Source organism: Aythya ferina (assembly GCF_964211825.1).
Source record: "Aythya ferina genome assembly, chromosome: 5".
Lineage (NCBI taxonomy): Eukaryota > Metazoa > Chordata > Aves > Anseriformes > Anatidae > Aythya > Aythya ferina.
In genome coordinates this window covers 49,364,299-49,385,706 of record NC_140301.1, presented here as the reverse complement: position 1 = coordinate 49,385,706, position 21,408 = coordinate 49,364,299, and the positions used below count along the sequence as shown (strand labels likewise).

Genomic DNA, 21,408 nt, shown 5'->3' with positions numbered 1-21,408 from the left:
TGTGCAAAAAGGCTTCCCAGAAACGAGGCTGAGCTGATGCTCTGCTTTTGTAAATCAGTGGTGCTCGGAGCTTCAGAACTGCATTTCTTGTGGATGCGTAGTCTTCCATCTTTGCAACAGGGACAGCATTTCTATTGTTTCAAAAATAAATGCTGGATGGGGAAATGCTGTGAGAGGCATTCACTGTGGGTTAAGTCTCGTCGTGCTTACAGCTTGAGTCTTGTCGTGGCTGATTTCGGTGAATGGGCCTACGAACGGCCTTTGAAATAGAATGCTCCCTGCGTGTATTCTTTAGACTTGAGGGGATGTAATCATCTGCTGAAATCAGCTTGCATGCAAATTGAATAAAATGTGCAAAAAAAATGTGATAGGATTTAGCAGGGTGAGACTTGGTGCAACACAACAGGTGGCCTTTAAGAATTGTTTCAAACAGCATGTTCCGTATTTAGGGAAGCTCGCTCCTCTTTTAGGTGTACTGTACCTAGTCATTCCAGGGACTGGTTAGCTTTTGTTGGCGTTGCCAAGTTTGTTGCTAACTTAGGGTTTTCTTTTTGAGACCCAAAAGGAAAGATAAAATGGTAAGGGAGGGCAAGTTTGGGAGATAGAGACAGTTCAATGCTCTGTCAGCCATTAACAACACAAGTAAAAATGTAAGTAGAATTGTAAGTAGAAATGGACTGTGAAGTGGAAAGCTTCCAGACTTCGTTTACTCACACTTCTGATGTATGATGAAGTATTTTGATCTTTTTTTTTTAAATTTTTTTAAAGTAGCTTTTTCCTAAACACTGGTTTTTGGATTCGTGAATGGAATTTTAGAAGAATACACAATAAGGTTTATCTGCTGGCCTTCTTGGGGAGTTCCCACATCGCAGGAGGGCAGTTCCTCTATCACTTACCAAAAGCCAAGTAGAGAATTTCAGAGAGTGGTTCTGATCCTCTGCCTGATCATCACTGGTACAAATGACAGCAGATGCTTCGATTTCCTATCAACAAGCTGTGCTGCATGTTCACTGCTCACTTAGGCTGGTTCTTACTCTGCAGTTTAGAGGTCAACATCTGTAGTAAGTCATCTGTCCTTATTTTTAGTAGTAACGATGTGTAATGTAATGGTCAGAGGTAGTTTGAGAAGTGCCGTATTACTTCAGTAATGGTCAAGGATTAAACAGGTGCAGTGGAACATGACTCATGCGTTTGCCTTGACAAAAACAAGTGGGGAGTAACATGGGATAAATAGCAGAATGTGACCTTTAATACGTCTTCCAGAAATGTATATGCATTTGTTAAACATTTTGGCAGTGGCTCCACTGATGTGGTCTTTTCTGAAGCAAATCAGGTAGAAATGTAGAAATACAAATTATCCCAAGTGCTTGTTGAAGAAAGTTTATTTCAATTATAAGCTTGGCTAATTTATATTAATACTGGGGGATGCAGACATTATTCTCCTAAATTACCTTGGAAGATAAATAAAAACTGCTTCAAAAACTACATATACATTCAGACACATTCCTGGAATTTGCTGCAAATGTTCTTGCTGAGCACTGACTGTAAATATCATTCGCTGTATTTTTTTTTTGTACTTATAAGTTCATAAAAAAATAAATGTTGGAATATTATTCTCATAATTTAACATGCTGTTTTTATACTATTAAGTAGAAATGCACATATGTGATAGGACAGGCAAATTTGTGGCCTCCTTTGTGTTTTGTTTAACCTTTTGCTTCCTAGTACCTTCTCTACTGCTTAAGTTTCCCATTTCAGTGATTTTGCTCCTAAATAGTACTTTAGCAGATAGTGTTCTACGTCTTTGCAATAGCACGTTTACTTGTTATTCCATAATGACTTCTTCATTTCTGTTGCAATTAATAGTGTGAATGAGTCAATGCTTACTATATGCTGGCCTATATAGAAAAGTAAGATTTTCTTTGTTCTACTATTTTCTGGTGGGTTGTTTTGGTTTTGCATGTATGCAATCAGTTTGAAGTACATAGCACCATGTGTCTTTTTGTTTTTTGTCTTGACAAATGTTAGGATTACCAAGCTAAACACTTCCTTCACCCAAGAGTGCAGTAAGGAGATTCGTTTCTCCAAACAACAGTCAAAGATCTTAATTTTTTCATGTTGCTGAAACAGAGTATAAATGGTAATGTGTAAGAAGTAAAAGAACTGCACTGTAAGCATGCTGCTCGCAGCCATCCAGGAACCTCTAACAGGCATGAGTACAGCTATAATTTTGTGGCTGTAATGGATAGTGGAGTGAGACTGGAATGTATAATTCTAGCACAGGATTTTTTTCTTCAAATTACTATCTTTGTAGTGCAAATAGAAATCATATTCTGTGAATATCTAAGCCAGATGTACAAGTGAAATCAGCACAGTGCTGCTGGGGACTCAGAATATTCGCCTTGTGGCGCAGTCTGTCTTAGTGCAGTAAGCCTGACTAACAGTGTTTTTCAGCCCTCCTGCAGTGTGTCTCGCCTGATTTCTTCCATGTCTGCTCCATCTCCTTTCAGGATGGGAAGATATCCTCTGTCTGGTATTTGGAAGACACGTACTCTGTGAAGGAGTAAATCCTAACACAGCAGTGGGTGCAGAGAAGGTGTAGCAGACTCAGCACAAGTCAGAGCCCCTGCCTCTTGCAGACTTTGCTCTGTGGCTCCCTATCTAAAGAGGTGCTCTCTGCCCTGGCACCCCTCTGTTATGTGTTTGGTGTGGTGGCCTAGAGCAACTGCTCTCTGCTTTCTGCCTTTGCTGCTAGTCAGAAAATTATGCTTTGCTGCCCTCGTGCTGTGCTGAACAGCGGAGTATCAACAACATATCACAGCTCTTGTTTCTGATCCACTGCATGGTCTGTCTCAGGAGGGTCCAAATGCAAAGTGATACTGGCAAAAATCTCACCGGTGTTGCAGTTTATATATGCCTTTAAATCTGCTTTAATGACTCAAATTCAGACTTGTGACTTTAAAGTGAGTTAAACACCCAGGTAATGTGTTAATCAAAGGGCTGATACAGCTGAACTAGCTTTCCAGTCATTCATCTTGGTGTACCAGCAGAAAGAGTTTCATGTGGCTTTAGAGGGTAAATGACTGTAGTTGGAATCCCTAGACCACAATTAAAAATACATTAGAATTTAACCCTGTTTGCAAATCTTGACCTGTAGAGCACTTCTGGTTTTACTCTCACTGTAGCTCTGATGGGAATCATATAATCCTTTGTTACGTATTTTTGACTCTTGTGTTATTTCTTCAGGATCAAAGTGCCTTTGTAACAACTTTATTGATTTATTTTTTTTGTTGCTTTTGTTTCCTAGGCTGTGAAGATATTATTGCTGAGAGCATTTCACTAGACACCTTAATTGCCATTCTGAAGTGGAGTTCTCAGCCATACGGTTCCAAGTGGGTGCATCGTCAGGCGCTGCATTTCCTCTGTGAGGAGTTTACCCAGGTCATGACTTCAGATGTCTTCTATGAACTAAGCAAGGACCACCTGCTAACAGCGATTCAGTCTGACTATTTACAGGTAATCTGCTGTTCAGAATACAGCTAGCCTGCTTGGAGCAGGATAGGTGATACCATTACTAGAAGCATTTGTGAGTAGCCCATCTTAAATTGTAGTCAGGAGGTGGCTTTGTGAAGGGATGCAAGACTCCTGATGGCTCTTGAACAGATGTTTATTGCCTTTTTTCACTACTACGTATACTTTCCCCTTGGCCTACGTGCTGTCCACACACCCAAATCTGTCATACACTTGGTTAGAGACCCTCAGACACGCACTTCGAGAGAGCCAGAAACTGGCCACTGCCCAAACCTCATCCTTAACACTATAGCCAAGTTACTTTATCTCAACCTTGCTCAAGTTTTTCTTTCTACCTTTTGTTTCCTTATTATCTTTAATTCAGGGACGTGTGAAACAGCACAAAGCCACCTGCAAATTCCTTTCCCACAGCTTTGTATGCATGCTAAGCACTTACTTTTAATATGTAAAAAATGAAATTGAAGTAGTTATTGAAAACTGTTTTGTTCTTGGCTTATAACACAACACAAGCTGGTGGTATATGCTGTTACTTAGAAGCCTAACAATAGCTCAGAAACAGCTGGAAATTATTTTAAATTAAGCATTTCTGAACTTAACATTTGCTTTGCATGTTGAAGTGCTTTATAAAAAATGATGTGGTAATACTTAACGCTGTAACAATGTGTATCTTGGTTGGGGGCAGTGAGCTAATAAATTAATCGCTCAGAAGGCTTAATTTATTTTATTTTGGGGAGACATAAAAATAACTTTTCTGACAAGTATTGCAGATTTTTTTTGTTGTCTTTACTTCGGTGGTTTTAGGGAGAGGACACCACACTGAATAATAGAAAACTTGTGGTTTTTTTGTGTGTGGTTTTTTTTTTTTTGCTGCTATATCTGTTCAAGAAAGATACCTTTAATGATGACCAGCCATATAGTGTAAAGACAGGATTTTTAAAATTATATCTGTCCCAGTCTTGCTTTGTGAACTACAAAGTGTTAGAGATTATTTAAATGTAGCTGTTACGAAAGTAAAAACTTTTCAGTCTGATTTTTTCCTCTAAAAATGTTTGGTTAGTGTATATGTAGGTATAAACCAAGCAAGTGTGCTTTGTTCATAGTGTAAGTATGTCTCTTCACTGAGATTATCATGGTTGTTACTATAATTTATGAGTCTATGCAAATAATGTATTGTTAAATATAGAAAAGATTCAAACAACAGTCAGTGTTGGAACTGTCCTTTCAATTAACTCTAATTCAGATTTAAGTCATGTAAGTTTGCATACTGGCCTCAAGTTTTCTTTCCATGGAAATAATTTTTGTTTTAATTCCTGGGGATTTAATAAGGGACAAATCTAGGAATCTTGGTGGCAATACAGCAGTAATACTACTGTATAATATTTTGAGCAAGTATTTTGGTACAGTTGTTTCTTCTTAGCTGTGAAAGAGGTGTCTGTGACTTAAACTAATCATATACAAATTGTTGACTTTCTCTTTCTACCAGGCAAGTGAACAAGATATTCTAAAATATCTAATTAAATGGGGTGAACACCAGTTGATGAAGAGAATAGCAGACCGAGGTGAGGATCCTTTTAACCACATACCACCAAATCAATAAACCAGAATGTATGGAAGGCCCTTTCTTGCTGGTAATCTGTAATTTAAGAAAACTTAATCTACTTCTGTGTGGTCAAAACTAAGCAGAAGCACTAGAATATTTTGAAGAGGAAAAAAGAAAAACACTCTTTCTCTAGAAAAAATGAAAATAGTCATTCTGAAGGAGCTGGGATTATTTAGTATTGAGGAGGAAATGCTTAAGGGGGATTTTAACAATGTTTATAAATACTTTATGGCAGTAAGTAAAGAAAACATAGCCACATTCTTCTCTTGGCACCCAGTGACAGGATGAGAGGCAATGAGGCATTAATTGAAATGCAATTTAAACACAACTTTTTTTTTTTTTTTTTTTTTTTTTTTTTTTTTTTTTTTTACTGTTAGGGTGGTTAGACAATGTAACAGGCTGCCCAGGGAAGTTATCAAGTCACCATCCATGGAGATGGTCAAAACCTGACTGGATATGGCTGGGGGCAATCTGCTCTACCCTGCTTGGGGAGCTGTGAGGAGTAGGATGGCTGTGGCTTGCCGTGTTTTTGAAATCCATTGTTATTACTTGTGATATAACAGTTTTTCATGGATATGTTGGATGAGATGCAACAAAATCTCAATTAAAAGATGTGCTTTTTAGTGATCTGGGTAAATACTAGCTTTTTGTCTTCAGAACTAGATCTTACATGTTTGATTTTAGCAACATAATGGAGCTGGTTAAATTGTCACAGATCTGGACTGGTAGAGAAGCTGCCCGTTTAGAGTAATTGTGCAGCTTTGTGATCAGTAGCGTTCATTAAGTAAATGGCTCATTCTGTTTCCTGGGATCATTGGATAATGTGGTGTACAAAAGCAGAAATAAGAGCTACGCCAGAACTTGGTTGGCCTGTCCTGAATGGAGGATAATTGGCAGGTGTCCTCAAGGAGTGAAGTTAGTCACATTCAGGTTGGGCACAATACTTAAAATACAGGTGAAGGTAGTTACCTCTGAGAGAGAATGCCTTTGGAATGTCATCTAGTGTCATCTAGCAGTCTTCAGGTACATACCCACTGCTGGCATAAATAAATAGTGTGTGAGCATGAAAGCAAGGTTGTGATATAGCTGTTACTAGGGTGATTTATCCTGTGAGGCTAGAATAACTCGTCCCAGTGGCATTTTCAGCCCTTAGTTTGTAGAAAATAATTAAGTTTCTGAAAAGTGCTGGAGAAGAAAAGAGGAGCTGCAGGAGGGAGTCACTGGGGAAAACACAAGTGTTTTCATACAGCAACTCTACCTGAGTTTTATGGTCATTTATCTCAGACACTACTTCAGTGTTTTCTTCCTGTCTTAAGCTTTGAAAGTGACAGCTGTACAAATCACCCATGCTCATAGAAGCTGAATCTGACTCCTCCGATGTTTCATATCAGATTTTAGAGCATACACTAGTTTTGTGGAACAGTGCTGATAAGCGCTGTTGAGTCTAATTTAGACTCTTCTTTCCTCTTCTGTAATTTCCTGTAAGCCATGTAGCTTCTGCTTTCTTATTTAAACTTTGGTGTAAAATTACTATTTCTTGTTCTTTCTCACAGAGCCTAACTTATTGAGTGGTACTGCTCACAGTGTAAACAAGAGAGGTGTAAAGAGAAGAGATCTTGACATCGAGGAGCTGAGAGAGATCCTGTCTCCACTCTTACCTTTTGTCCGCATTGAGCACATCTTACCCATGAGTAGTGAAGTACTGAGTGATGCAGTAAGTCAGTTGTCTCATACAAGTACTCTCTGTGGGTTCTTTGCATTTCAGATTCTACGTGTGTTTAGGTTGTGTGACTTTCTGTGGAGGAAAAGTCCTTTTTTGAGGAGGAGGGGTGAGGGGGGTGGTGTTTTTTTTTAAGGATTACTAAAATGTTATTACTGAAAGTGAGATATAAGTAACTACTCAGGTTAAAGTTTTTTATATTTTAAATCTATCAGGAAACTTTTTAAAGAAAAGCTAAACCCCACAGTGGTGTACAGATTCAGTGTATGAAGTGCATTTCTTGTAAGTTTTTCCCCATACACTTTTTATTTAGTAAAACGTGAAACTTTTTCTTCATTCTTAAAGATGAAGAGAGGCCTGATTAGTACTCCTCCTTCAGACATGCTACCAACGTCAGAAGGTGGAAAGTCAAATGCCTGGCTGCGACAAAAAAATGCTGGGATATATGTGCGGCCAAGACTGTTCTCACCATATGTGGAGGAGGCTAAGGTAATAATAATTAATGGTATCTGGCTGTTGTTAAACTCGTGTCATCAGGGGGTTCTGTAAACAGGGAAAAATGTCGGTATGTTTTGTCTCTCTTTGCATGTACTGCCCTAAAATACTAACATTTTCAATTTAACAAGACTTACAAGTTTGATCATCAGGCTCAAGTCTCTAGAACTGGTCAGAAAAATTTCAACAAAATTTTTTTTTGTCGAAATTGAAATGTTTGCGAGACAGATCTTGATGAAATTCCACCGGAAACAAAGCAGCGTTCTGAGGGAAACCTCCCTGGTTTCCAGCCAGTTTGCCGGCCCAGCTCCTCGGCAGCCCACCTGGCAGGCGGATGGCAAGGTGAGAGCCTGAGAGTCCCAGTCTGCAGCTAGTCAGCAACCTCGGTGCCAGGTCTTTCAGGCTCCCCAGCTCCCTCTAGAGCTGGGTGGAGAATTTCTGTTCCACTGGGCAGAGGACTCTGATACTTCACTTTTTTCTTTGAATTAGAGCAGAAGAAAAATTCTTTCGATCCTATGCAAAGTGGAATAAATATTCAGTGTCCAACTTGACTGAAGCCCCTCGTGTCCCATTCATACAGTAGTTTTCTTATTAAATATCTTGCATGAGGACTGTGAAATGAAGGTCACTCATCACCTCTGATGACGGTGACGTTCGGTGACAGGGCTTTTGTGCAGAACAGAAACATGCCATATTGTATTTGACAGAACGGGACCCTTATAAATGGTTAGCCATTGTCACCCCCCACCCCCCCCCACCCCAAGGCAGCTCTGACTTATGTCAGGAGCTTGAGTCCCAGCAGTGCAGGTGATGGCAGGACAAGGTGATTAGGTGGAGCTCTGTGCATCCACACCACCTGCAAACACTGAACACTGCGGTCTTGAAGTCAGAGCTTTTGGCCTCTGCTTAAGGAAGAAAACACTTTCTAAGCGTGAGTTGTTGTTGACATAACTCATTGAGGGGAGGGGAAAAGGAAAGCTATTTTTTACTTTGGGCACAGATAAGAGTGCCAGGTGGCACTAAAGCAGCGAAGGAAGGCTAGACAGTTAAAAATGTATCTTTGTACCTTGGGTTATTAAAACTAACAATGTGTTAAAGAACATGTAATAAAAACACTGACTCTTAGTTTTCAGGTATATAGTATTGGAATGCTTTAGCATCTTAAAAATAAGTGCATTCTACACTTTTTTTTTCCTCTAGGAATCTTGTTTTATTTTGCTGTTAATTTTTTTTTTTTAAGAAGTATCATTAGCAGTTTACCTTAGAGGAATTATTCTCATTATCTGACTGGTGACTACTCCTATTCAGTTTGTTTATAGGAAAATGAAAAAATTGCACATAAGTGACTTGTAAGTTATTACTCTCTGTTAGCCTCTCATTATTTTTGAAAAAAAAAATGCTAAATTAGAACCTTAACTGAAGATGTGCATAGCGTAATTCTTTCTATGAAGACATCTGAGGGAAACACACTTCATTTTGAAGGCAGTGTCTTCTACTCACTGTCACAGAATTGACAATTATAGGTAATAATTGTCTGAGAGTCCAGAGGGTCTTGCCTTGAGAAGGTACAAAACATACAAAGCAGTCTTTCCGACTTTTATTCCCCTGACTGCTTTTAGCTCTGAAAGCCAACTCTAGTAGTGATTGGAAAATGGAATAGAAAATGCCGTGGAAAAGCCAAATACAATGTGGGACCCAGTTTAGACCGGTGTTAGGCTTGTGGCCTTGGGGCTGTGTTTGAGGCAGCTCCTGGTGGGTGTGAGTGCGCAGTGCCTTCATGAGGGCTCCGATGGCTGTCGTTGCAGTCGGTCCTGGATGAAATGATGGTGGAACAGACAGACCTCGTTCGCTTGCGGATGGTCCGAATGTCCAACGTGCCAGACACCCTCTACATGGTAAACAACGCGGTGCCGCAGTGCTGTCATATGATCACCCACCAGCAAGTTACTGCTAACCAGTCCAGTCCTCCTTCAGTCATAGCCAACGAAATCCCAGGTGAGGCTGCTGGGTCATTAGTAATGGTGCTCGCTCTCATGGGAGTGAGTGGTTGGGGGCTCTGGGATGGGGGAGTGGATGTGAATGATTGAAAACTATGATCAGCCTCCTCAGAAAGGGATGCTTCATAGATTGTGCTTCTTTGTACCCTGCAGTAGTTCTTTTTGCTTTGTTTTATTCTGAAGATATTTATCATGCCATCCGTATATAATTAATAGGTAAAAAGTAAGCGCCTGGAAGGGCTTTTACTTTAACCTGCTTTGCCGAGTGATTTGCAAGGCGTCCATTTTTAGATCAGAGCATCACGCCTAAGTAGACGTGGATCAGTTTAGGAGTTTGTAGAAAAGCAGAAAACATGACATGCCATCAGAAAAATGGTCTGCTTCATCTCCCTGCCATGCACTTCCCCACTCACCAGTTCATAAGCTCTTTGTATATCTGTGGTGTCTCCCTGCAGTCAGCTATGTGGAAGGAAGTAGATGAACTATTCTTATGGTTGGCTAGAGGCAGGGCAAAATAGTAGGCTTAAATTACAACAAGAGTATTTAAGTTGAAGTATTAGGAAGCTGTTTGGTTAAGCACTGCAGTAAATTTTCTAGAAAGATTCCTGGAATGGTTTTGTTCTACTTGATTGTTTTTTGTGATTGAGGAAGTGACTTGATAAAGCCTAAAGGAAATGTCAAAAGAATTCTGTAGCTTGATTTAAAAAAATAAATAAAAATGTGCAGAGACCTCTAACTGTGGCCTTTCAGAGACCTGTAACTGTGGCATTGAAGTATTCAGATGGTTTTCCTCCCTCTACAGAAAAGCATAAACATACTGAACACTCACCACCAATTGAATCTGAAATATTTCATCATTACATGTGACTTTGATAACATTTTACCAGATCTTATTTTCTGGAGAAGCTGATAAAGGAAGTAAGTTCTCAAAGGTCTCTAATATTTTACAGAAGTTCTCATAGTCAGAAAAAAAACTGTCTCTGGGGGCAGTGAGGCATCTTGACCAATTTGAAACTCTGCTGCACAATGTAGTATGTAGGAATTATTGCCAGTAGCTGTGAGCCTGGACAGTAGCTGGAGCACAGGTATTGTCTGGTAACTGCCTGCTTTGCTTCATTCTGTAATTATGCAAAAGAACTGATTATTTTGTCAATTGCTTGAGGCAAGAAGGGTAGATGGGAACCAATTAATTTGAGGAGATGAAGTCATGTACAAAACCCTTAACTTGCACAGAAATCCATCCTTGAAGCACAGATGGTTCACAGGAGCTGTTGAAGGTAAAGTCAGGCAACACCATCTCCTTGCCCCTTGGGCTGGGCTCTTGGAACAGGAGGTTCTCTGCAGCTTAGGTACTCTCCATCTGTCGCTTGCATCTTCCTTGTACTCACTGCCCATAGACTTGATTTGCGTGAAGGCTGTTGGCAGCTTGTCCTGATGCTACTGTTGCAACGCTACTCTGAGATGAGTTAAACCTCTACTGAAGTCTGTACTCTGCTTTGAGGCTAGGTTCTGCAAGTAATTGGGTTTCCTTTGGTGCTTTCCAGTTCCAGTTTGAATTGGAAATCCTACAAATTAATTGTATTTTTCATTTTATATATATATATATAAAAAATAACAACTCTTCTGTATGCTTCACATGAACAATAGTGTGTAAAAACAAAAAAGGGTTTGAGAAGATAGCACGTTTTCATGATTAAATTTAAATAACTTTTATAACCAATAATTTGGAGAACTGACTTAAACTTCTCAAATCTTTTTTTTTTTTTTTTTTTTTTTTTCAGTGTTAGGAAAATGCTGGGTATAGCAAAACATGTGATTGCTAAACTGGGATTTCTAAGAACAATTGAAGTGTATGGAACATAAGGTAGAAGACTTGTTTCCAAGCCTTGAAGACAGGGTAGAATTGATCTGTAGTTTTTCCTAGTACAGGAACTCAATTTGGAAATATATATATATCTTCTGTTACTTAGATACATTTCTTGTACCAATGTAAACTTTGGGAAATTGGGAACAGTTGTAGTTGTACAGTGTTGGGTTTTCTCCTTCTGTGTAATGCAAATGTCTTTTCACACTGTTCTTGCTGTCTGATCCACTTAATTTTTATGAGCTTTCATTATGGACATCTGGTCATGGTAATATATAACCCTTGTAAAGCTGGTAATGGATCAGATGCCAGGACTTACGTATTCAGAGATTTGGGTTTGTCTTCTCTCTTGATATGTATATGTTCCTGAGGACAGAAAGACCACAGAGAAATATTATTCATCATCAAACAGCAGCAAAGAGTGGCATCAGAAAGTTTTGCAATAGCATAAATACCCCCAAATTATATATTATTTCCTTTTGGAAAGGCTTTGTTTAATGATTTCAACATGGCTGCATAAAACAACATAATTTAGCAGGTTTAGTTTGGCTTAGTTTGTATAATTTTTTTTTAGAATTTACATACTGGTATTATGGTTTTGTGATTACAGAATTCCACTAAAAGTATGAAGTGGATGCCAAGAAAAATCAATGAATTCTTGGCCTGTAGTATTCATGAGGGAGCAGTCAGTTGTTATTTAAGATATCCTACCCCTATCTCAAATCATAAAATTCCTGCATTATAAGGGGTTTGAAAAGAAGGCTGTATTTGTGGTTTACTCTAGCAGAAGCTGGAAAAATGGTGTGTGTCTCTACCATTAGTATGATGTGTGCCTTATCCCATGTGTCTTACCCCATAACGATGCTCCAAGGAACATGTGCAAGTCAAACTTCTTGGAAGAATGTTCCTTTTTTTAAAAAAAAAAAAAAAAGAAAAGAAAAAGAAAAAGCTTAGTCAGCCTGATGTTAGATGTTCCTTCAGAATTAAATGTAACTATTGCATTTGGACTTGGTGTCTCATAGCTTGAAAAGTAATCTGTTGTCCTCAATTCCGTGCTCTGCTGTCCCTCCAGTTCCCAACCTCCTTGTCGTAAAAGAGATGATCAAAAGGCTGCAGGAGCTTCGTCACACTGAGCAGGTGCAAAGAGCGTATGCTCTCAATTGTGGAGAAGGTGCCACAGTCAGCTACGAGATTCAGATTCGTGTGCTGCGGGAATTTGGACTTTCTGATGCTGCTGCTGAACTTCTGCAGGTAGGACAAGTTGCTGTAGTAAGGTCACAAATGCTTTGATTCAGGTTCTGATTGTGAACTGACTTGGATGTGTGATCTGCAGTAAAAGAGCTGCTTCATGCACACGGGTGTGGAACAAACACTGATGCTTTGAAATGCCTTCAAACTTCAGAACTGTCCAGTGAGACTGCTGCATTTGATTGATGTGATTTTATAAACGTGTAGGTGCAATGTATAAATACTTTTCTCAGAAGTTGTTGCCATGAATGGTGTTCTGACTGCCACAGATATTTGGGAAGAAGGTTGAATCTTGGATTTAAAGTAGATTGAGATTAAAGGGTTGTTTTTTAAGTAGGATAGAACAGTTTTTAAAATATGCTGTCTGATCCTTCAAGGAAGCACCAGAAGTAGTAGATTTGTTTTTAACTGAAGGCCGTTAAAAGCTGTTTTTCTAGGAGACAGAATGTCAGTCTTTCCCCCTGTTGAAACTAGGTTTTGAAACATTACAAAATCATGGTTACTCTGATTTAGTCGAATATTTGGCAAATAGTTTTTGTACAATATCTGTAGCATACAAATGAGGGCATTCAGATGCGAATTCCAAATGTTACCTCTCTTTTGATTTTTTTTCTTAACGCTTGAATCATTAAGATATAAAGAAATAAGTCTGTAAAAAGAATGGTGTGATTTAACTGACTGTAAATGGTGTGCAATTGGAGTGCACAGCAGAACCACAGAATGGTTCGGGTTGGAAGGCACCATAAAGATCCCCTAGGTTCCAACTCCCTGCCACTGGCAGAGACACCTCCAACCTTTTGGCCATCCAGTCTGGCCTTGAACACCTCCAGGGCTGGGGCAGCCACAGCTGCTCTGGACAGCCTGCTCCTGTTCCTCACCACCCTTTGAGTAAATTCCTTCCTTATATCTAATCTAAGTCTCCCCTCTTTTAGTTTAAAGCCATTCCCCCTTGTCCTATCACTACACACCCTGACGAGTCCCTTCCCAGCTCTGCTGTAGCCCCCTTTAGGTACTGGAAGGACACTGTAAGGTCTCCCCGGAGCCTTCTCTTCTCCAGGCTACACAATCCCACCTCCCTCAACTTGTTCTCACAGGAGAGGTGCTCCAGCCTCTGATCATCTTTGTGGCCTTCTTCTGTACTAATTCTAATATACAGATGTCCTTCTTGTGCTGGGGGCTCCAGAGCAGAGCTGAACACAGTACTCAATGTGGGAGTGAACGTGAACATGAACAGCTTATATTTCTTGTTAAGGAGGTAGTTCATAAAACAGTCAAGGCATAACTAGGAAACTAGATTACTTATTCTTGAATCACATAGACCTTTTTCTCCTGTGACTCAGTAGATCTGCATAGGAGGTATCAGTTCTGGGAAACTGGAATAACCTCTTCTGTTTTTATGTTGCTGTGCAGCAAATTGCATTTGTTGGGCAGCTTTTTTACATAGTGAGCCTGATGCTTCTTGTGTTTAAAAAATAAAATCACTCCATGGTAGCTGTAATGGCTTTGAGCTTTGGTTAGGTGTTCAGTGGCACAACTAGCTTGTTACAGAGCTAGCAGATTTAAAGTTCCGAAGTGTCAGTTTAGGAGACTTTTTGGATGACTTCCTACTTTTTCTTACTTTGGTTTTTTTTTTTTTCCTTTGCAGAATCCTCACAAATTCTTTCCTGATGAGCGATTTGGGGATGAAAGCCCGCTCCTGACAATGAGGCAGTCTGGACGATGCCGCGTTAACAGCACTCCCACTGCAGAAACCATGTTTACAGAACTGGACTCTTTTGTGGCCTTTCATCCTCCATTGCCCCCTCCTCCACCTCCATACCACCCACCAGCAACTCCTATTCACAACCAGTTCAAAGTGGGCTGGAAACAAAGGGTGCCAAGTCAACATCCCTCGCGTTCTTTTTCTTACCCTTGTAATCACTCACTGTTCCACTCCCGAACAGCTCCCAAGGCTGCGCCACCCGTCTACTTGCCCAGCGTGAAAGCAGCACCTCCGGATTGCACTAACACTACAGGTCTGGGGAGGCAAACGGTGGCTGCAGCAGCGGCAGTGATGGCAGCTGAGAAGCAAGTAGTAAGTATTGCGACTTCTCCCCACCTCTGGCAGGTTGTAGTAGCTTGAGAGGAGCTGGAGAGAATTCTTGTGATGAGGTAACAGCTTAGTTGAAACAGCGTGCTGGACAGGAGATTCTTCCGTTAAAACCAGTCATCAGCCTTCTGCATCTGAAAGGCAGGGTCTCATCCCTGGGAGACGAATGCTCCAGGGGCAGGAGTAGTTTTGAAGGGGCAAATAGGTCTTGCAAAGCTTCTGAAATAGCATAGTTTGTTCCACATTAAAACAAAGCACAAGTAAACTTCAGTAGTGGACTGTATGCTATAACAGTAGAAATATTTATGATATCTTGGCTATTTGCAGGTAAGTAGCCCTGAACTAATCAGTTGTGTGTGAAGGGAGCCTGTGGAGAATGGAAAGGCTTCACATCCGTGAAAAAGATTTTAAAATGGATAGGCAAGCAGAAATTGGTAATTGCAGATATGATAATTTGTTACGGCATTTAAAGAAAAACATCTTAGTTACTGAACTACAGTATGATGCAATGAACTGTGAACAGTGAACTGTAACAGATGATGAACCAAGTGATAGCTCTGAAGTACAGGAAAAGCTAAATAAAGAACTTGGTAATCATTTATTCAGTGAGAAAACTTTCAGCGTACTGTTCTGTCATACTGAAAGCCTGCTGTCTAGGTGCAGACTTGATCTGGAGTTCTGAATGGAAACATGATTTATTTTTTTCCTTTAGCAGTTGCCCTAAATATATTGCACTACTGCATTTCAGGTTAAAATATTTAACTTGAGCAAACAATGGAAAAAAATAAGTCTGAGTTGAAGGATTTAATTTGTAGTAGAAGTGTCTCTCTTTCTTCGTCAGTGCAGACTTCAGAAAGGTAATGTTATGGAGATGTTTCTGTGATAGTTGATATAAATTTGAGCTTGTTCATCTATAGCTTGGGCAGGAGGGCACAGCTCCCTGCTTCACAGTGGGAATATTTCACCTGAAATATATTAAAAATAGAAGGAGAAATAAATGTAGTATAGATAATAGTTTTGTTCCTTAATTTTTCTGCAGTTAGTGAGTTACTAGTAGTTAATGCTTACTAAAATTGCTTTCTTTAGAAACATTAAATACAAGTGGAAGTTAACTTTTCTATCTGGAAGACTGAATCTGCTTGTCCCATTGCAGGCATAGGGAAGAAGTACATGTACATGCTACGAGATCCATGCACTTCATGGATCTTGTCAGCCTTGTAACTGGTGCTCCCCAGCCCTGAGGCTAGTGCGCATACACATACATCTGATTAACTTGTTTTAAAATGCAAGCTGAGGGATTATAGCTATAGTAAGGAAAGAAATGTTTCATTGTCTTCCCTGCACTGAAACTCTCTGCCATAGCAAACCATTTGTGTTAGGTCCTGCACTGAGCTCTTACTAAATATAACACAATATAACATGTCTAAGAAGGTACTCCTGTTGTAGCACAGCCACTTCTTCATGAAGAAAAGGTCTTAAGCTAGCAGGAGGGTGGAGGTTGGGAAACACGTGTTCTTTAAACAGTATAGAAAACTTGCTGGCTAAGGTCAATCTAGGTGAAGGTAGGTTAAGAAAATGTCGTGAATTGCAGGAACTGTGCTAAATACAGTTTGTGTTTAGCTTTTGCTTTTTTCCCCATGGACCTATTTCTTTTCTTTTCCAGTGTACTCAGCCCTTGCTGAACGAACTGATGCCAGATATTGCAATGGGTGTGTCAGCAATGTCTTTAAAAGACAGAAGGTTACCCGAGCTCACTGTCGACACAGAACTAAGCCAGACGGTTACAGAGGTAGGGCCCGGTCCACCCCAGCACATTTCATGTATTCAGAGCAGACACATGCCTACTTCTCGAAAGAAACATGCAATAGAGCAAAAAATAGATGCTCGAGAAAATCAGCAGGAATATCCTGACTTCTATGATTTCTCTAATGCTGCTTGCAGACCTTCCACTCCAGCACCAAACAGGCACAGCCCTTCGCCTTCGCAAGGCATTTACTTTGGCCCAGATTTGTACAGCCACAATAAGGCATCACCAAGTGGCTTAAAGTCAGCTTATCTACCTTCCCAGATATCTCCTAAAAAGCAAGAGGATTCTAGGAGGGAATACCTGCTCTCCCAAGACGGGCATCAACACAGACAAAAGAATGAGCCAATACACCTCGATGTCTTAGAACAACCTCCCCAGCGGCTGGACTTGGCGTTGGCTACCCAGGAGAATGCTGGTAACGGCCCAGTTCACATCAGGGGAAGAACAAAAATGGAAACTGATTTAACCTACGGGCTAACCTCCAACAGACCTTCGCTCTCTGCGTACACCTCTGAAGCTCAAGAAGAGAGACCCAGCAGGAGACTGGCAGATGATGAGCCATTGGAACATGGCACACAGAGAAATGCAGATTTGGAAAGGGAAGATGCAGCAAGCAGAGGAAGGAGGTCTCCAAACAAACCAGACTTCCTGTATAAAAAATCTGCTCTATGAAAGCAACCTCCACTATTTCTCTGTGCCTAAGAGTTGTATCCCATTCTTTGCAACTTCTGGCCTGACTTCTGTCAGACAAATTCATTCATGCCAGCAGATAAATTCAGCTTCATTCACTTCTTTTGTACATACATACATTGCTTTGTTAGAGACGGCATGCTATCGGTTTTTTAATGCTGCTTCTGGTTTTATTTTGTGGGAAACTTTTTTCGATCAGATTTAATTAAGCCTTTAAAAAAAAAAAAAGCTGGTACCTTTTTTCTACAACCTGGTAGCATTTTGCACCTGTACATCTATTTTAGTGTATTAGTTTTGTACTAATCTGTTGAACTTTATTGTCACATTTAAAGGACTGTATTTTCATACTTTTTGCATTTTCCCCTTCACCTGCCAATTCCCTATGTGCATTGGGTTGCACATAATGAAATGTATTTTCTTACGAGATAGTAACAATGTGTTTATTTTTTAATTATAGGAATTCCAAAGAACAGCACATCAAAATACTACATTTTTAGTTTAAATTTTTTTTGTTTAGATCTGAAATCTTCCTGATTTTTATGACTATGGCAAGAATCCAGTCTGTTCTGTTTGAGAAGTTCTGGCAGCTGGTCTTACCCTTATATAGCAAGCCCATTCCAAGAATTACACTTGGGATTTTAAGTGTCCAGGGGATATTTAGGAGTCCAAATTCCAGTGAAATTCACCAGGATCTGACTTTCTGATTCTGTTTGCTTTGTGGTTCGCCTGTGACCATGGAGAATTTCATGATCACCCAAGAGCACTTGTTAGTTAGCCAGACTTGAGTTGTTCATTTGACCATGCAGAGGTAAATCTAGAAATACTGTAAAAAGGGTAGTAATAACTTGTTCTTCCAGCTACCCCTGCATGGGGGTAAGTGAAGACTAGAGCTGAGGATTCATGCTAAATCCTGGCGTGTCAGGAAGACAAGGCATAGTATCCTAGGCTGTTGCCTGGCTGATAGCTCTCCAGCTGAGAGGTTCCCTCTCCGACCGAGGTGCTGAGGTGACTGCTCATTGCCTTGCTTTCTCCTGCCTATGATTTAAAAAGGGCTTCACTCTTAGCGATGTCGTTCAGTGTTCCTTATCTGATCTGAAGTGTTTCTGACTTCGTAGTTGCCACTGTTCTGTGAACAAAATCCAAATGAAGAGTAACTGCTCTAGCACTGTCAAATGTGTGAAGCTTTAGCACTCTTAAATTATGCTTCTCTTCCCTGATCTTGCTTTTTTTTAAAGCACAGGAATGAGATTCATCTATTAACATGATATGCAGAGGGAATGTGAAGATTTGGGGCTGGCTCCCTACTGCTGGGTTGAGATGAAACAACACGACTGTGACGGTTGTAGTTAAATGCATCCTTCTTAATACCCAGTGTGCAGTTCTTACAGCAGCTTCGTTGCATTTAGGATAGGGATCCGATGCCACTGCAGTGTAGTGATTACTGGTGAACACACGTTTGTTTGTGGTTTTTTAATGCAGTTTCTATAACAAAGGATTTCCCTGTAGTTGAAAACTAATCCTAAGTGTGACCTAAGAACTATATCGAAGTTAGGTTGTTCCCTGCAGTTCAGAATGCCTAAATACTACTTTAAGAGAAATCTTCTGCAAGTTTACGTGTAGCTGATGGCAGTTTTTCTTACCCACCTTGTTCCATTAAAGCATGCAAGGCCTGACAACAATACCATTTTACTGAACTATACTGAATACTGCATTTCAGAACTACCAAATAGCTTGTAGATAAATGAAGATGTGGGTTTGTGGACCAATAAATCATGATGTCTCCTACATGCTTACATACATACGCCTCCCGCTTCTAGGAAAGCTCTGCAGGCACTCCTCTCGAGGTGCAGCCAAAAAGGCACGGTGTAGGATTGGAGGAGAAACACAACTAAGCTGCACAGGTCATGTAAGTGTTTTGTGGGTGAGGGGAGATGTGTGTTTTCCTCCATTACCCTCTTTTAAACTGCTTTTTGACCGTGGTCAGAATGAGCCCTGGTCTCATCACCACTGAGTGTAACTGGTGTGGGACTGCAGTGTAAAATAGTGTTAAATGCAGGAAGGTGTGGGGAGGGGAGCAGGTTCCTGTGGGTCAGGGACTGAGGTTCAATGGATTTATTCTGAAGATCCGAGCACAGTGCTGTCTTACTGTGTAGCTCTAACCAGACACTTTGGTCTCTTGCCCGTGAGCACTAGAAGCATTAGTTAGCATCACACACAAAAGAAAGAAAAAAAACTCACTGCATTTGCATCATATATATATATTGGTAGGTTAGCTGCTAAGAAGTCGTAGCTGTCCTCAGAAGACTTACTGTTCTGAGTAACTTATTTTTACCTGGAATTTATAAATGTACTTTCAAAGGAAACTATTTTTACTCATAGTTTGATGCGGCACTGTGTGCCTGGACTGAGATGGGGCTGAAGTCTACAGATTTAAGCTTAAAATTTGTGGGGACGTGGCTGAAAAGTTTTGAGGTTACGGCTTGAGGGAAATGATGAAATGGTTTGTCTTTGGAATAAGCTGGTGAGAAATGTCTTTCTGGGGTTGGGGGGGACATGCCTGCATTTTTAGGATACAAAATTGCTTCTGAAGTCTCAGAAGCAGAACAGTATTAAAAAGAATAAAGTGTTTAAAAGTAGGTTCAAACTAAAAGGCAAGTCCTTTTGAGGCCACGCAGACAATCAGGCCATTCAGACAATCTGTTTTCACTTGTATATTTTGAGTTAGGAAGATGATAGCAGCTAATGGCAGCTGACTTTGAGCGGAAAAGGATTTGTCAAATTACTGGAATCGTATTTTTGTAGTCCAGAGTAGGATTTCCTACCTAGTTGGACAGGGAGGGAGTGGAGCGAGACCATCTTTATTCTTCTTCATGGAAGCATTAATCAGAAGCCAGTGTTCATATGCTTCTTGTGCAGCACGCACGTACCTGTGCTACCTGCTGCTTTTTGTTCTCTTTCTACTGAAACTGGTGCAAAAACTCCTTGTTTACATGAAGCACTTTCCAATTAGGCTGGAAATTAACATCCTTTCCTCCTACAAATTTGATGGAGACAATGGATCAGTGACTGTATTTTTCTTTAGGATAGAGGTGTGGACATCACGTTTTCTTGGCTGAGGAAGAGTTATGCTCCTTCTTCTGTTTAAGAGCTCAGATTTTCATTTAGTGAGCAACATGCAAAAACTTCTTACTCCCCTTTCCCTGAGCCCTTCCTCTTTTCCTTAATATATCGTTGAATAACTGAATTCCTGAAACAGATTCTTCCTTTGAAGTGTTTTACTGTTCCACGGAGTTACTGTAGTTGTGTGTTAATAACTGCTGTGTTGTTTGGCAGTTTCTTGTCATGCTTTTCATTTCTGAAAGCTAAGGCTGTGGCCACCCTTACTTGTAAGCCTTGGGTTTTGGTCTTTGAACGTCCCAAATGTTTGTCTTCATAGATTTCCTTGGTTTGGGTTTTTTTGAGAGAATACACATGCTGTTTGAGGCAATGTTAGTTCTTCTAGTAATTGTATGCTTATGGTAGAGGTGGTGCTGAGCTCTGCTCAATACAGGGAACGGTTGAGAGATAAAACTGTAAAACCATATTTGGGGTTTCTGTAATTATCTGTACTTCCAGAAGGTAGCTCTGCCTTCTGCAATGTCACGGTTTTGTTTCTTGTCCTTGTGTTGTTACTGGTATAAAGTCAAGTGCCTTCAATGCTAAAGGCTCAGAAAAACTTTCTTAAACTGACTTCATGTCCTATGCAAGTGTTTTTTCTACGACCTGCATAACCAGTACTTTGTAAAACTTGTTTACGCTTCAATTGTACATAGTGTTTTTAAAAAAATAGTATTTTTATTTAGGTACCTCCAAACTTGAATTCTAGTCTTGTGTGATACATTGTAAAACAATACATTTCTCTTTTGAGTACCATTACAGTTGTACAAAGGTTTTCACTGGTTCTATTTTTCTACTGTTGCTGAGAAGCATGTAACACTGACTTTATCCTACGTATAGTTGGCATTTCAAATAAATGGCTTGTATAGAACCCGCCTGTGGCTGCTTCAGTTACCTGCTCCCGGCAGCCTGCCAGCGCTGTGCCTGAGCAGCAGAAAGGTGCGTGGTGGTGGTGGTGGTAACTTCTGCCGGGCTGGGGGGAAGGAGTGATGAGACACGGCCTGTCAGGTGCTCTGTAACAACACAGGCTCTTAGGAAAAAATGGAAGTTTTGTCATTCCTTCTCAGAGGTTGGACTGGGTGATCTTGGAGGTCTCTTCCAACCTAGATAATTCTGTGATTCTGGAAAAAAAGAATCATTAAAAAGTAAAGCGCTTCACTAAAATAACTCAGTGAGTTCTGGCTAGAGCCTAACTGGCTATAACTAGTCTG

General features: G+C 40.2%; 1 protein-coding gene across 2 annotated transcripts in view; it reads left to right on the top strand.

Annotated features, from left to right (window-relative positions):
- The window catches only part of BTBD7 (BTB domain containing 7), a 56,355-nt gene extending 35,287 nt beyond the window's left edge, over window positions 1-21,068 (top strand). Inside the window, exons 4-12 of one of the 2 annotated variants that reach the window (XM_084522255.1) lie at window positions 3,308-3,516; window positions 5,015-5,090; window positions 6,685-6,845; window positions 7,197-7,340; window positions 7,575-7,688; window positions 9,152-9,341; window positions 12,280-12,458; window positions 14,101-14,529; window positions 16,208-21,068. In XM_084522255.1, coding sequence (XP_084378381.1) covers window positions 3,308-3,516; window positions 5,015-5,090; window positions 6,685-6,845; window positions 7,197-7,340; window positions 7,575-7,688; window positions 9,152-9,341; window positions 12,280-12,458; window positions 14,101-14,529; window positions 16,208-17,023 — 2,318 coding nt within the window. In that variant the 3' untranslated portion in view covers window positions 17,024-21,068. The remainder of the gene's footprint in view (window positions 1-3,307; window positions 3,517-5,014; window positions 5,091-6,684; window positions 6,846-7,196; window positions 7,341-7,574; window positions 7,689-9,151; window positions 9,342-12,279; window positions 12,459-14,100; window positions 14,530-16,207) is intronic. The other variant, XM_084522256.1, reaches the window with a different exon arrangement.
- The last annotated feature ends 340 nt before the right edge of the window (window positions 21,069-21,408 follow it).